The sequence below is a fragment of the Salminus brasiliensis genome, chromosome 20 (genome assembly GCF_030463535.1).
Source record: "Salminus brasiliensis chromosome 20, fSalBra1.hap2, whole genome shotgun sequence".
NCBI classification, from domain to species: Eukaryota; Metazoa; Chordata; class Actinopteri; order Characiformes; family Bryconidae; genus Salminus; species Salminus brasiliensis.
This window is the reverse complement of record NC_132897.1, coordinates 3,802,073-3,818,459: the sequence shown is the minus strand read 5'-3', so window position 1 is coordinate 3,818,459 and position 16,387 is coordinate 3,802,073. Positions and strand designations below refer to the sequence as shown.

Here is a 16,387-nt window from a genome sequence, read left to right as displayed (position 1 = left end):
AAGCCAGGTCTGATAACTGTAATGAAACACACACACACACACACACACACACACACACACACACACACTCATTAACACACACACACTCATCAGCACTAATCTGTTTAAAACCGTCTCTGCTCTGCTTTCTCATGGTGAGACACAAATATGTAATTACTGCCCCCCCCTCCCTCCCCCCACCTTCCAGAAGACCAAGAACACTCCCCCCGTCTCTCTCGCTCTCGCTCGCCCTATCTCTCTCTTTCTCGTCTTTTTCTCTCTCACGTTCTCCCCCTCCTCTTTTTGATCCAGACTCTCTCGCTCTCTCATTCCCTTTCCTTTCTCCTCCTCTCTGACGCTCTCTCTCTCTCTCTCTCTCTCTCGCATGCTCTCTCTCTCTCTCAGTCACTCACACTCTCTCTCTCTCTTTCTCAGTCACTCACACTCACTCTCTCTCTCTCTCTCTCTCTCTCTCTCTCTCGCATGCTCTCTCTCTCTCAGTCACTCACACTCACTCTCTCTCTCTCTCTCTCTCTCGCATGCTCTCTCTCTCTCTCAGTCACTCACACTCTCTCTCTCTCTTTCTCAGTCACTCACTCTCTCTCTCTCTCTCTCTCGCATGCTCTCTCTCTCTCTGTCACTCACACTCTCTCTCTCTCTTTCTCAGTCACTCACACTCTCTCTCTCTCTCTCTCTCTCTCTCTCAGTCACTCTTTCTCTCTCTTTCTCAGTCACTCTCTCTGTCACTCACACTTTCTCTCTCTTTCTCAGTCACTCACTCTCTCTCTCTCTCTCTCTCTCTCTCAGTCACTCTCTCTCTCTCTTTCTCAGTCACTCTCTCTCTGTCACTCACACTCTCTCTCTCTTTCTCAGTCACTCACTCTCTCTCTCTTTCTCAGTCACTCACTCTCTCTCTCTCTCTCTCTTTCTCAGTCACTCTCTCTCTCTCTCTCTCTCTCTCTCTCTCTTTCCTCCATTCAGTCACACTTTTGTTCTCTTCTCTTTTTCTCTCTCTCGCCCTCTCTTTCCCTCTTGCACATGCCCTCTTATTCTTTGTTTTCTTTGTATTATCCTGTTTATTCTCATCTCTCTCTCTCTCTCTCTCTCTCTCTCTCTCTCTCTCTTACTCTCTCTCTCTCTCTCTCCATCTGTATCTCTTCAGTCTGTCTGTCTGTAACTCTCTCTGCTCGTGACTCTCCTCCAACCTGTTGGCACCGTCTTGCATCATGTGTGTATGGGGTGGGTGGGGTAGGGTGGGTCATCTCTAGAGCTCTGTGTGTGTGTGTGTGTGTGTGTGTGTGTGTGTGTGTGTGTGTGTGTGTGTGTGTGTGTGAGACTCGCATCTGTGTTTTTTCTTTTTTCCTTAAAAACCTCACTTCACTACTGCTCTCCTCCACTCAAAGCATCTTTCCTGAGGCTCTGATTGGTCTCTGGACCCTTTGAACGGGCCAATCAGCTTTCAGCAAACGGCCTGCGTCACATCAGTCAGCGTTTGAAGTGTTCGAGACGGCGGCAACTGGAGCGGAGAGAGAGAGACATACAGAGAGACAGGAGGAGAGAGACAGACCCAGGGAGTCAAACAGACGCATTTATGATGCAATAGCCAGACAATATGCGTCCTCTTCTTGTAGAGCATTGCACCAACCAATCACATCAGTCCGTGTCTGGGTGATGGATGTTGTGTTACTTTGCCAAAAAAAATATAGAGAGATATATTATTATTATTATTATTATTTTTTTTTGGGTTATTTTTTGCTCCCTGTCTCGGAGAGGAGCACTCAGTGACCCGAATCAGGAGAGATCTCATCTTCTCATCCAAATCCAAACGACCTTCTGAGGAAATCGATTGGTCAGTTAACCCAGCCCACACCGAGCCGTCGCACACACCGAGCCGTCACATACACCGAGCCGTCGTAATTTCTAGGATTTGGTACCTGGATATTCTAATGGGCTAATGTGACCGACAGCCCCCTTATCACTAGCGATCAGCGCATGTCTATGGACGTTGCCATGGCGATGCACACATCCTCAAAGCAGAGCAGCCGTGTTTTTGAACTTTTTACGCTGGACTGCGAACTGTGTTTCACTGATCTTTAGAGTTAACTGAGGTTCTGATATCTAGAACCGAGTGATGTTCTAGACGACTGGGTCAGAACATCTCCGAAACATCAGGCTTGAGGGGTGTTCCCAGGGTGCAGTGGGCAGGGTCATGGGCGCCCCAAGGCTTCCATTGATGACCTCATGACTTACAGGGCCGTTCAGTAGTTACTGATGTGAGTGAGGGGGGGAAAGGTTCGACAGCACTGATGCATTATTCATGGGATTGTGTGGTGGGTGGTGTGTGTGTGTGTGTGTGTGTGTGTGTGTGTGTGTGTGTGTGTGTGTGTGCGCACATGCATGTGTGTATGCACAAGTGATTTTTTTGTGTGTGTGTGTAGGGGGGGGTGCTGGTTTGTGTGTCATATGTCTTCTGACTCAGTGAACAGAGGTACCTGCAGGTGTGTGTGTGTGTGTGTGTGTGTGTGTGTGTGTGTGTGTATGCATACGCGTGGGTCACTATGAGTAATGCATGCAAACCAAGAACTCTGTTCACTTGAATCAATAAAACCTCCCTCATAAATGACACACTATTAAACACACAGTCACGATTCTCTCTCTCTCTCTCAAACACACACACACACACACACACACACACACACACTTACACATTCTGAGCCAACCTGTTTCAACCTGCTAGTCATTCACGATCATAATACCCAGCAATCTGTGTGTGTTTATGCAGAAAGATCTGTGTCCGTGGGTCTCCTTGAGTGTCTTATCCTCACCAGGTTCTTCAGTGTGTCCCGTGGTCTTTATTATTAGCACCCGTGTCCCTTCTCCTTCTCCTACTGTCTTACATATGAAGGCCCTTAGGGTTGATAACTCCAGTAATAAATTTCCAGTAAATTACCGGTATCTTTCCATGGGAACTTTAACTCGAAATATTCCAAAATATAAACTTTCCATGGAAAATTTGGGAAATTATGGGAATTTATTGGAATTCATAGGAAATATTGGATCATTTAAAGGAACTTTATCATACAGTATCATCAATGTACCGTTATTCTATCAGCAGCAGACATGAAGGCATAACAATACAGATAAATTTACATTGGGAAGTAACAGGAATTAATGGGAAAAGTGGCTAAAATGGCTAAAATAATTAGATATGATATCAAAACAGTTGAATAGCAAAGCTGCTCCTCAATCCCAGGCACATGGCTCATTACACACTGCAGGGCTATTGAGGAGACCACACCCCCTGGGTTTACTCCTGGTGTTTACTGCTGGTGTGTGCTCCTGGTGTTTGCTGCTGGTGTTTGCTCCTGGTGTTTACTCCTGGTGTTTACTGCTGGTGTGTGCTCCTGGTGTTTACTCCTGGTGTTTACTGCTGGTGTGTGCTCCTGGTGTTTACTCCTGGTGTTTACTGCTGGTGTGTGCTCCTGGTGTTTACTCCTGGTGTGTGCTCCTGGTGTTTACTGCTGGTGTGTGCTCCTGGTGTTTACTGCTGGTGTGTGCTCCTGGTGTTTGCTCCTGGTGTTTGCTCCTGGTGTTTACTCCTGGTGTTTACTCCTGGTGTTTACTGCTGGTGTTTGCTCCTGGTGTTTACTGCTGGTGTGTGCTCCTGGTGTTTACTCCTGGTGTTTACTGCTGGTGTTTGCTCCTGGTGTTTGCTGCTGGTGTTTGCTGCTGGTGTTTACTGCTGGTGTGTGCTCCTGGTGTTTACTCCTGGTGTTTACTGCTGGTGTTTGCTCCTGGTGTTTGCTGCTGGTGTTTGCTGCTGGTGTTTACTCCTGGTCAGAACAGGGGTCATTTACATATATCGGGGCACAGGTTGTAAGGGGTTAAAGGGAGGCTGGTGAATGGACATATAAAAATGATATAAATTATCATGATGTTTTTGGTACATAAACCCACACAGGCACTGTATAATAAGTGGACCTCTAGGGAAATTTAGGACATGGGCTCTTTAAGGCCGGCAAAGTTGATTGACAGTTCATCGGCTTGGTCAGGGCAGTGTAAGGGAAAGAGTAGCATGATGTTACATGGCTGTAATTCTGTGTGTGTGTGTGTGTGTGTGTGTGTGTGTGTGTGTGTGTGTGTTCTCTCCAGTTCCTCTGTGTTTTACTCCCACCATGTCTAAATCAAGCTCGAAGGTCAGAATGAACGCTAGCGCTGATCCGTAATATCCAACATTCCTCTGCCATTGTGCTCTAGAAGTCCAAAAGTTTGTGGACACCCCTTCTAACAAACGTATTCAGCTACTACCATTCATTGCTGTCACATATGTGCAAATGCACACACATACAAAGCTTGTCTAGTCCCTGTAGAGAAGAAGTACTGCCAATAGAATAGGACTATCTCTGGAGCAGATCAACCAACATGAACCTATTGACACCATGCTGCCTAATAAGGCCAGGCGTGGGGTATAGAGGGGTACAAAGCCCCCCAGCATTGAGCTGTGGAGCAGTGGGAGAATTGTGTTCTCTGGAACGATGGATGGTGGTGCTCCATCCAGTACTTTTAGGATAAGGTGGGATGGTGATCATCATCGACCATCCTGACCTCACTAATGCTCTTGTCGCTGAATGCAATCAAATCCTCACAGCAATGCTCCAAAATCTCTGTAGAAAGCCTTCTTCCATGGACCGTAGAAAGAGTTACACCAACAAAATTGGGACAAATTTGTTGGATTTTGGAAGAAACAACGAATACGCTGGTGTCCCAATACTTTTGTCAATAGAGTGCGTTTGTGGTTAGGTCTCTGTAGCATTTTGGGTGACAACTCCGCCTTCCCCATTGGCCGAATAGGCTTCTATTCCCCAGCTAGGCAAGCACACCACACCACACTACACTAGTAGGAGTCCTTGGGGAAGACTCCTAACTCTACCTTCTCCGACCTGTGTAACTTGATTGGCTGGATGACTAGCTCGGCTAGAACCTCTCCGAAATAGCTGGCAGGTCTTGTGGGGTTTTCCCGGTATACAGTTGTCAATACCTACCAAAATTGACCTCTAGGTCAGCCAGGTCATGGGCTCCCAAGGCGGTCATTGATGCTCATGGAGGCCCCGCCTCACAACTCTCTGTACTTACTTAAAGGGCCTGCAGCTAACGCCGTAAAGTCTTGGTGCCAGATATCGCAGGACCCCTCGCAGGACCCCTTTAGAGTGTTTTGTGGAGCCACAGCTGTTTTGGTAGCACTGGTTTTAATGTTTTGGTTGATCTTGAAGCTGGCCTAGCTAGCTTCAGACATGCTCTATTCGCTCATTGGTCCAGACAGTGTCGGTCACTGGTCTAAATGCATAGCTGTGGTGGTGTTTGTTGATGGTTCTCTGCTTGTGTGTTGCAGGATAAGCAGATAAATGCCGGGGCTGGCGGATGAGGGTGAGCAGCGGGTGGTCTCCAGACGTTCAGTCTAGCTCATCATGCCCTCGTCAACGCGGAAAGGAGCGCTGAAAGACCCAGAGCTCGCCAGCCTCTTCTTCAAAGATGACCCCGAGGAAGTCTTCTGCGACCTCCACGAGATCGGCCATGGGAGCTTCGGCGCGGTTTACTTCGTAAGTGCTCTCTCTATATCTTAAACAAACAAACAAATAAATAAACCCGTGGTCAGATTTCAGATCTTGTAGATCTGATTTAAGCCCCCCTATTGGATCATAATATAAAGGAAATGATGATATTGATGATGACGATGATATTATGACCACGTTTACACCTGGTCACTTCGCATGTATCTGGATTATATCTGGATACATATAAATTCAGTTTAAGTGTGAACGCTTTTAAACCAGATCCGAATCCGATCTCTCAAACCACTTCAGGAGGTGGTCTGAGACGCATTGGAGCCACATGTGACAGCAGTGTAAATACATCCACCTCTCCAAGATGCAAGATCCACCACCAAAACCCCTCCCAGTTCAACCCGAACACCAATAATGATCATTGTGCAATAAGCAAATTTGCATATTTCAGTCCATACAGTGATCAGACTTCAGTCTAACTGGAGATGCATTTGACTACCAAGTGTAAACGCATGTGGCTACAATCCAGATGCTAGTCTAACGAAGTGAGCAGGTGTCTCGAGTAGTGTTTGAGGGGCTCAGACTCTGAATTTTGGCCTCCAGGTGGCGTATCGGACCAGTCTGAGCATAGCAGACGTTAGATTTTTTTTCGACCTGTTGTTGGTTCTCTAAACTTTACTGGAGTAATTTTTTCCTTCTATTTCTCACATTTTCCCCCAATTATCTGAACTTTCTCCTCCTTACATTTTAAAAACAGCCTCGTTCCTCCTATTTCATTCCCCTTAGTTTTCATTCCGGCTCGTCATCAATAAAAACCCTCTCCAGATAAATCTCTCCATCCAGAAAGTGTGAGTCTGATCCTGATTGGATGAGAAGTATAAACAGACACCATTCTGACTCCCTATTGGTTTATAAGAGATCCATCACACCTGCACACGTCCCGTCACTCTCCAGCGAGCTCACAGCAGACGTCTGTAGTCTAGTATGAAGACTGTGTCTGTGGCAGAGACTCAAGAGAGCTGCAGTGAAACGTCCCGACTGAGCCCCACATTTACATTCCAATAAAGCTTATTGATCACACGCCTCTGAAGTCTGACTTTCTGCAGCTTTACAGAACTTCTAGACAACGACTCCTCATATTTTCCTCCATGAAGCTCATGTTGATGCTCAGTAGAGCACAGAGACGCTCCTTTAATAGAGCTGATATTACTGAAATGCTTCATTTTCAATGGGCAGATCTGCAGCTGAAACAGGAGCCTAGTGCAGCCCAACATTTTTAACATCAACATTTTAATAGAACATTCTCCTCATTATGACTTTTAGAGAAATGGGTTTTTTTTTTTTTGGGGGGGGGGGTAGTGCACTATAGACCCCTGTGGCGCGGCCTAAGCTTTCAGCCTTTGTTTTCCTTCCATTACTTTTACTTTTCTACTTGAAGTTGTTCTGAAACCAGTACTTTTACACTTTTACTGAAGTAAAAAGCTTCTATTATACTTCAGCTTCTATAGACGTCTTTTAAACCCCAGTATCTCCACTCACTTCTACCTGAGGAACGAATGGGAATACCTTTCACACCTTTGCCCGTCTATGGCCAATGAAAACTGAACATGAAAAGAGCAGTAGGGCAGCCTCCAGTATGTTTAATAGGTTAATGGAATCTCCTTGAAATGGAATTTGGCTGTCCGTTGTCCCGCCCCCAACTTGGAGATTCTGATTGGTTCTGCTGCTGGCGAGTTTGGCTCCCTCCCTGATCATGCCTGTAGATCAGTGTCTGAGTGGTCTATAGAGAGTGGGTTATTTCTAAAAAGCTGCTGTTGAGAACCATTAGAACCTTTTATCAGGCTTTTGCGGTTCTGGCCCACCTTTGATCAAGATGGTGTAGTACTTTTTTTCAGAAGTGTACCATGTGCCAGAACGCTGTAGGGGTTCAGCTTCTGAATACCCTGTCCATTAAGCACTGCTGTTCTATGGTTAACCGGGGCAGTTAACCCCAGGTCGCCTCCAGGGGGCAAACCCCTTTGATTCCAAGTTGATCAAAGTTGCTACTGGACGTCGGTCAGTATTGTACAGCAGATTCAACCAGAAGCCGACCCTCCAAATCGAAGGTCAAACCGAAACTCAAAAATATGTGTTTTTTAAAAGGTCACTGTACCAGCCCTGTACAAGTCGGCACGACAAGGCGAGGTAGGTGGGTGGGTGTTTTTCTGCGTGTGGGTGAAGTCCCTTCTTTCTGAGGCGGTGGAGTTTCTTTGGAGGACGAAGGCAGGACACAGTTTAAAGCACATTTCAGTCCTCGGAGGCCAAAAATAGCTTTTAATACCGAAGCTCAGTCTTTTCTCAGCTTTTCTGTCTTGCTCTCCTCCATCCCCGCTAAACTGGCAGCTTTACGTCCTGCTTCCCTCTCTGCACCGCCGCTGCAGCGCTGAAGCCCACTGACAACTTCCCCAGCTTCTTCTTCTTCTTCTTCTTAATCTGGGGAACTAATAACGCAAAGCCTTTGATTAGAAAATCTGTGGCAGGGCTGGAATCTGCATCGCAAATCCCCTCCTCCTAACACACACACTTCAGATGTAAGGCCAGACTCTCGGACTGCTCTTGAGACGTTGAGATGTTGATCTCTGATATAATACACACATGCATACACACACCACCATATCAGAACATTATGACCACCTACCTGATAACGTGAAGAACCACCCATGGCTCGGAGGATGCTATGGAGGACGCTGTGGTATGGACTTTATGGAAGGTGGTCATTATGGAGGTTAGCTGCTCCACAGCTAGTGGCACCGTTCCCTTCTGGGATTAGTGACCTAGAGTGGGGCACCACTGTTCTGTCGTTGGGGTGTGGGGTGGGGGGGTGGGGGCATTCTTGCTACACCGTCACTGTCTACAGCGGCTAGGCTAGAACGTCCTACAAAGAGTGCTGGCTACATCAGAGACAACACATTGCTAGGGTTGGGGGTCTAAGGGTGGGATGGGGGGGTGTTACATTAACGGGGGTCGCACATTTGCACATGCACATCTTAATGGTTATAGCATGCATCCATGAATCCACCAGTTAGACACGTTTTAATGGTTTCCTGCCCCCACCGGCACACCACCCTCAGCTCAGGAGGGGCTTGTAAATGAGCTGATTAGCTGGGTCAGGGTAAACACTGTAATGTGCCGGGCAGGAGCTCTTCCAGGACCAGGGTTGGGAACCCTGCTCTGCTCAGGCTGCTGAAGAACGCAAGGAAGAGGGGTTACGACATGACCGCACACACACACACACTTACACACACTTACACACACAACTAAGTATGACCCGTGTACACCAAGACCGGGTCATTAACCCCAGACGAAAAACAGCGCTCTGGTCTGTGGTGGCTTTTTCTTGAGCCGTAGTTTCGAGTTCCTGGTTTAGGCTGAAGTGAAAGCCACAGGAAGTGACATCACTGCTGCGGCACACTCTGTCCTACATGTAAACTGTCGAGTGTTACCAGCGGGTGACTTTGAGAGTGTGCGAGCTGATCAACGGTTGATGGATCATCGTGTTGTTGATCTCGCCGGGCTGATCTGTGTGTTTTGGTGTATAATTTATAAGTATATGAGTATAAAGGCTGGATGGTTATAGATCATAGATCACGGTGTATGAAGTCATAAATACACATAAAAGGGTATATTATATTATATAGGCCATTTAAAAAGGACCACAGTGTGGAAATGAGGCCCATGTTTAAACCCAGTGGTAGCATGTGGTTTCATGTGGTCTTAGAGGTGGTTGAAAAGCTGGTCACTTAGCTACCCTATGCTGGAAAACCAGCTGGTTAGGCTGATTGACCACCTAACTCTTGACCAGCTTATGTATGATGGGTTAGCTGGTCTGCCAGTCACTGGTTGACTAGTTTAGGAAAGCTGGTTGATCAGGTTGGCCAAGCTGGTCATACCGGTGGACGAGCTTGGTCCTTCTGGTGGACCAGCCATTCTGCCCACCCAGCTCAACCAGCTTGACCAGTTGGAGTTTGAGGGAAGTGTGTCAGCCTCTATGAATTATATAAATAATGAATTAATCAATGTAATTGATTACAATAACCAGTGTCGCTTGGGTGGGTTAATTGGTTGGTTGTTTAATTATGGTATTGTTGGCCATAGTATCATTTGATCAGCTAATTTTAGCCTAAATATGAATGGCCAATAATTTAGTTGATCCTGAGAGCTGGTCAGATCTTATAATGCAAGTTGCTGCAGCATTGCGGGAGGTCAAAGCACCCTGCATTTCCTCAGTCAACCACTAGGTGAACCTTAATCGTGGCCAATGTTTATTTGTTTGTTTGTTTGTTTGTTTGTTTGTAGCAGTGTCTCACTCAAACTCATGTATTTGTAAAATGTAAAAAACCTAACCTGCCCTGTGGGCTCATAAAGCCACTAACCAGATACCAGACTCTCGAGAGTCCATCACTCAGCCCAGTTCAGTGAGTGTCAGCAGTCATGCATGGGAATTCACATTCTCTCACAGGTAGTGGCTCGGCGTTCCACAGCATTTTACATGTGGTTGATTCCAAGCAGTGGTATTCAGCCTCGCCCTCGATCCGTATGGGCAGTCGGCTGATCATGGCCCATCTCCATCATGTGTTCCCTTAATCCACACTGTACGAGCTTTGGGTTTAAAAAGAGGGAAATTAATCCATTAGCTGGTTTGATTGCAAAGAAATCAGAGTTGCAATTAACCATAATTGATATGATTGGATACGACTGAAATGTATGTTTTCAGTTGTTGTATCTTGTTGCTTGTTCTGGTCATCTCTGGTCATTAACTGGTCATCTCTGGCCTATTTTATGTCCAGTTCTATTAATCCATCAAGGCTGCAGCAGATTATGAACTGTGTCTTGTGCTCCTTCTCTTTTTTCGACGCAGGCCCGAAACTCCTACTCCAACGAGGTGGTGGCCATTAAGAAGATGTCCTACAATGGCAAACAGACAGCGGAGGTAGGACCCAGACATGCACAGCTAACGAAGTAACAGGTTTATTTATTTAACAGTGCAGATGTTGCTATTAGCCACCAATTACCATAATGCAAATGAGGCTGCGCCTAAATGGTGCCCGCCAGATATATCATTCATAATAATAATAATAAAGAGCTCCGAGTGGGCCAGAGGGCCAAGCCACTGCCACCCTGACCCTGGGATCACTGGTTTGTCGTGCTGCCTGCCTGACACAGCACCTGGAGGGTAGATGGCACGCTCTCCACACATCACGCAGCCATAGACGTCTGCTAGCCGATGTAAAAGATAAGAGGCGGCAGCTGGTTGCACGTGTTGGAGGAGGCATGTGTCCGTCCTCACCCTCCAAGTGACCGGAGCATTACTTGTAAAGGGGAAAGAGGACTAACGAGTGGTTTGGGGAATATATATATATATATATAAATTCAATAAAACACTGGTCAGATTTGTGTGTAATTAATTGTCCTGCTGTGTGTTTGTACGTGGTGCTGTGCTCAAGCTGATTTGTATGCTTGCTCTTTTACAGAAGTGGCAGGACATCATTAAGGAGGTCAAATTCTTGGAACAGCTGAGACACCCGAACACCATTGAGTATAAAGGCTGCTACCTGAAGGACAACACTGCTTGGGTGGGTATCGCTAAAGGGGTCAGTCTGGGAGATCAGCATTGGCTGGGTGTTGTTCAGAATACGTATACCGTATACCTACAATAAATAAAAATAAATATTTAATTTCTATATGTCATTTCATGTGTGTATATTAGGACAATATTAATGGTGCAATTGCCATAATATATATATATATATATATACACCCAGCCTGAGAGATCACCTCAATGCAAAGCATTTATTAGCAAACCCGGAGGGCCAAGCCAGCGCAGCACCTGATGCAAAAGCTAGCAGCCGACACAGTCAAGCCACACTGGATCAGGCCTTCAAACGCAGACTAGTCAAGTCTACCAGCCACAGACTTACTAACGCACTCGTAAAGCGAATAGCGATGGACTGCAGACCAGTTGCGATGGTCGATGGTAGAGGGGGGCTGAGGGCTAGCCGAGGCTTTACAGATATAAATAAATAAAGAGATGTGGAGCTTTGTGTCTGTGGCAGTTTTTCATTCGTTGATTCCGTCGTCTGCTAAAATTCTTTTGAATTTACATTTTTAAAAATACTTTCAAATAGAGCGAGAAAAAAATTCTGTCACGATATTTAAAGACATTTATTTACGATATGCAACATTTATCACAATGATTTACTCCTCTAGTTGATGTTGGCTAGATGTTAGCTTCTCCTAGTTGATGTTGGCTAGATGTTAGCTACTCCTAGTTGATGTTGGCTAGATGTTAGCTACTTTAGTTGATGTTGGCTAGATGTTAGCTTCTCTAGCTGACGTTATCCAAAACGTATGTTAACTACCTAGTTGATGTTGGCTAGATGTTAGCTTCTCTAGTTGATATTATCCTAAACGTATGTTAGCTACTGTATTTGATGTTGGCTAGATGTTAGCTTCTCCTAGTTGATGTTGGCTAGATGTTAGCTACTCCTAGTTGATGTTGGCTAGATGTTAGCTTCTCCTAGTTGATGTTGGCTAGATGTTAGCTTCTCCTAGTTGATGTTGGCTAGATGTTAGCTTCTCCTAGTTGATGTTGGCTAGATGTTAGCTTCTAATTATTGTTGGAGTTGATGTTAGCTAGATGTTAGCTTCTCTAGCTGACATTATCCAAAACGTATGTTAACTACCTAGTTGATGTTGGCTAGATGTTAACTTCTAATTATTGTTGGAGTTGATGTTAGCTAAATGTTAGCTTCTCTAGCTGACGTTATCCAAAACATATGTTAACTACCTAGTTGATGTTGGCTAGATGTTAACTTCTAATTATTGTTGGAGTTGATGTTAGCTAGATGTTAGCTTCTCTAGCTGACGTTATCCAAAACATATGTTAACTACCTAGTTGATGTTGGCTAGATGTTAACTTCTCTAGTTGATATTGTCTAGATCACGATACAATAAAATATTGTCATATTGCCTAGCTCTACTTTCTAATCAAAAAGTGATGACTGGTGATTAATTGAGATGAATTAATCAGGGTATGTAATTAATTAGACACATTTTCCAATCGTAAAGAGGCATTAATATATACTTGTACCGCTCCACTTTGCACAGCTTGCAGAGCATCAATTCTCCCACACTGTAGATGCCAGTGGGTGAGTTCATTTAGCCTCAGCTTGCTCTCTGGAGAAATCCATGTCTTCAGAGGCAGCGTGTATCTTTGCGACGTGGCTAAAATCCGATGGCTCTGATATCAGGCATATGACTACACTACGAGACAAAGGCAGGATCGGGCCTTTAAATCTGTAGCTAAAGCTGTAGGTCATTCTTCTCTTTCAGCTGGTCATGGAGTACTGTTTAGGCTCAGCATCTGATTTATTAGAGGGTGAGTACACACACACACACACACACACACACACACACACACACACACACACACACACTTTTGTTTGCTATGCATACTTCCATAGCACTAAACTGTGAAGTGCTGCTTGTCTTATATTCATACACCGATAATCGCATGCATACTAATTGTGTATCTTCACAGACGGACACACACACACACACACACACACACACACACACACACACTGACCACTCTCCCGTCACTGTCAGCCTACCAAGCATGTTTTTGTGTTGTGGAGTGGTTGTCACAGCAATGTGCTTTGCTGTAATGATAGGCTGTGTGTGTGTGTGCGTGTGTGTGTGTGTGTGTGTGTGTGTGTGTGTATTGTAATATTTAAAAATTCCAGCTTGGCATGCTGTTACATGGGGCCTCTGTGAAAGGCGGCTTTTCTAGGCCCTTTTATACACCAGCAGAACCGGATAAAAACTGTCAGTGTGTTCAGGCCTTGACTCTTGACTCTGCCCGTACACAATACAGTACACTTCAGTGGGGTGGGGGGTGGGGGGGTGTTTTTTTTGCATGCCTATAAGCTCTAAAATCACCAATCAGCTTTATTTGACCTTCAGAAACTGTATAAATATTTGTTTACAACCTCCAAACTGTCTAAAAACCTGTAGGGTAACTGACTTTGAAGTCAAGTAAATTTGTCCTGTTCGTTCTGATTGATGTCTTGTTTGTGCAGTTCATAAGAAACCACTCCAAGAGGTTGAAATTGCTGCCATTACCCACGGTGCCTTGCTAGGACTGGCTTACCTGCATTCCCATAACATGATCCACAGGTGAGTCCCGACTTGCCTACCTTTTGGCTGTTGTTTTTTTCCGTGTACCTTTTTAATTACTGTCCAATGTCGACGGTTTATGACTCCTAACTCTTATTAATGCCAATAAAACTGTGCCGTTGTTTTATGGCGGCTGAATCAGAGTGAAACGAGGAACTACATTTGTTTTTCTGTTTTTTTTTGTTTTTTTTTTTGTTTTTTTTTACTGATCATCTGACCTTTGCCCTGTAGGTAAAGGCAAACTTTGACCAGATATGTTGATATTAATACTAATGAATAACATATATGCTTTTATAATTTGTTGAACGTGTAAGCATTTACAGTTTAATCAACTGTTGTCTTCTTGTCTCTCTCTCTTTATCTCTTTTCAGAGATGTTAAAGCAGGCAACATCCTCCTCACTGAGCCTGGTCAGGTTAAACTGGCCGATTTTGGCTCCGCCTCCATGAGCTCTCCAGCCAACTCCTTTGTTGGGACGCCGTACTGGTTAGTATGTCTGTAGATGTAGATCTATCCCTAGGGACCGTGGACCCACTGCTAGGATTAGAACATGACATTAGTTTAGCAGGTTGACCTTTGAATGCTGATGCAGCAGTCAGCACTAGTGCTATCAAACACGATAAGATCACTCGTGATCAGAGGGGTTCAAGGGTGCCCGTTGATGGTCCTGGTGATGAGGCATTCGGAGGCATTTTTTCATAGTTCCATAGCTAGAATGGATGTATAACAGAGCTGGGCGATATGGTAAAAATATACATATATATTTATCACTGTACATATACTATATGTATATATATATAGACACATGTATGTATATGTATATAAATAAAATTAAGAGATCACCCTACATGATCAGTTTCTCTGGTTTTACTATTTATAGGCATTGTGTTTAGGAAAATTTCATAAACCATGGACAACATCTTCCCTAAATTCCAAATAAAAATATTTGCTATTTAGAGCATTTATTTGCAGAAATGGCAACTGCTCAAAACAACTGCTCAAATAATGCAAAATATATATATATATATAAATAAATAAATAAATAAATAAAAAATATATATATATAATGCAAAGAAGCTAATATTCAAATTTAAGCAACACAGTGCTAATATCCAAACTTTGAGAGCATTCAGAAATGGTGAAATAACCTTGACGGCCAATTTTCACAGCTCTCATGTCTCGGCCGGCTCTCCACTAGTCTTTCACATTGCTATGGGGCGACTTTATGCAATTCATAGTCTGCAAATTCAGCTAACTCTGCTCTGTTTGATGAAATGCCTGGAATAAAACGGCTGGCATACACGTAGAGATGCAAATTTGCAAAGAAAAAAAATTAAGTGTTCTTATATATAAATGTGTGATAAGCAGTAAGATCATGATCATAGTTATGGGGTAAAAAAAAGATACACCAATTATTATTATAATTAATTAACGACTAAGTTTGTTATTAATAATAATTACAGTAAACAAGCAGTGTTCGTCACATACAGTAGACCATGGTTGCCGAGCAACAATAAAGTTTTATTTAATTGTTTGGTAAATGAATTAATGTGATTAAACATTTTATAATCAGTGAAAGATGCATAAGAAACACGCAGAATGCAATAATTAAGATGTAAACATATATGGCTGTGACCAGAGCCAGTACTGTTGTGTAGGGTCTGTAGCCATCTATAGCTTCAAAAGGTGACATTGGAGTGGTGTAATAGTGAGTGTGTGTGTGTGTGTGTGTGTGTGTGTGTGTGTGTGTGTGTTGTATGAAACAGGATGGCTCCAGAGGTGATTTTAGCCATGGATGAGGGCCAGTATGAAGGAAAGGTGGACATCTGGTCTCTGGGGATCACCTGCATTGAGCTAGGTGAGCAGAGAGTGTGTGTCTGGGAATGTTTATGTGTTGAGATCTATTGTTGCAACAAACAGGTGCAGTACTAACCCCCCACCAGCCACATAGTACACCACAACAACCACTTGGCAACACCTAGACAACCATAACAATACCAGAACAGTCACCTTGCAACACTATATCACAGATCTAGTAAACACCTGGGATACCAAAGCAACCACGTAGCAACCACATAGCAACCACTTGAGATACCATTGCCAACCCCTAGACGCATCATAGCAAACACCACGCAGCATAATAGAAACCACCTGTGCTACCATAGTGACCATCTAGCACCCAATTAGCAGTACCATCTCGACCACCTGTAATGCTATTTCAACCACCTAGCAGCACCCTAGCAATCATTAAGCAACGCAGTAGCACACATCTGGGATACCATAGCAACGCCTTAGCAACCACCTCTCGTTCCACTCATGCCACTGCCTAGATGCATCGTAGCGACCACTAAGCAATACCATAGCCACCATCTGGGATACCATAGAAACCATCTACCAACCCCTTAGCAATACCATGGCGACCACCTTAGAGGCCATTGTGACTGTAAGTCCATAAGTCACCTTGCAACTCTATAGCACACATCTAGCAAGCCTTTAGCAAAACAGTAGCATACACCTGGGATTCCATAGCAACCACCTAGCAACACCATAGCAACCACATGGAATACCATAGCAACCACCCAGCAAAAACAGTGGGAATTACTGAAGTTGCACTATTCTGCAAGTCCTAGC

The 16,387-nt window shown here is 44.4% G+C and overlaps 1 protein-coding gene across 3 annotated transcripts in view; it reads left to right on the top strand.

Moving 5' to 3' along the window:
• Nucleotides 1-16,387, top strand: part of taok3a (TAO kinase 3a) — a 107,046-nt gene that overhangs the window by 48,105 nt on the left and 42,554 nt on the right. For all 3 annotated transcript variants that reach the window (XM_072664634.1, XM_072664632.1, XM_072664633.1), the window contains 7 exons: nucleotides 5,369-5,576; nucleotides 10,438-10,509; nucleotides 11,051-11,152; nucleotides 12,912-12,957; nucleotides 13,661-13,757; nucleotides 14,129-14,242; nucleotides 15,523-15,614. In XM_072664634.1, the coding sequence (XP_072520735.1) occupies nucleotides 5,445-5,576; nucleotides 10,438-10,509; nucleotides 11,051-11,152; nucleotides 12,912-12,957; nucleotides 13,661-13,757; nucleotides 14,129-14,242; nucleotides 15,523-15,614 (655 nt within the window). In that variant the 5' untranslated portion in view covers nucleotides 5,369-5,444. The remainder of the gene's footprint in view (nucleotides 1-5,368; nucleotides 5,577-10,437; nucleotides 10,510-11,050; nucleotides 11,153-12,911; nucleotides 12,958-13,660; nucleotides 13,758-14,128; nucleotides 14,243-15,522; nucleotides 15,615-16,387) is intronic.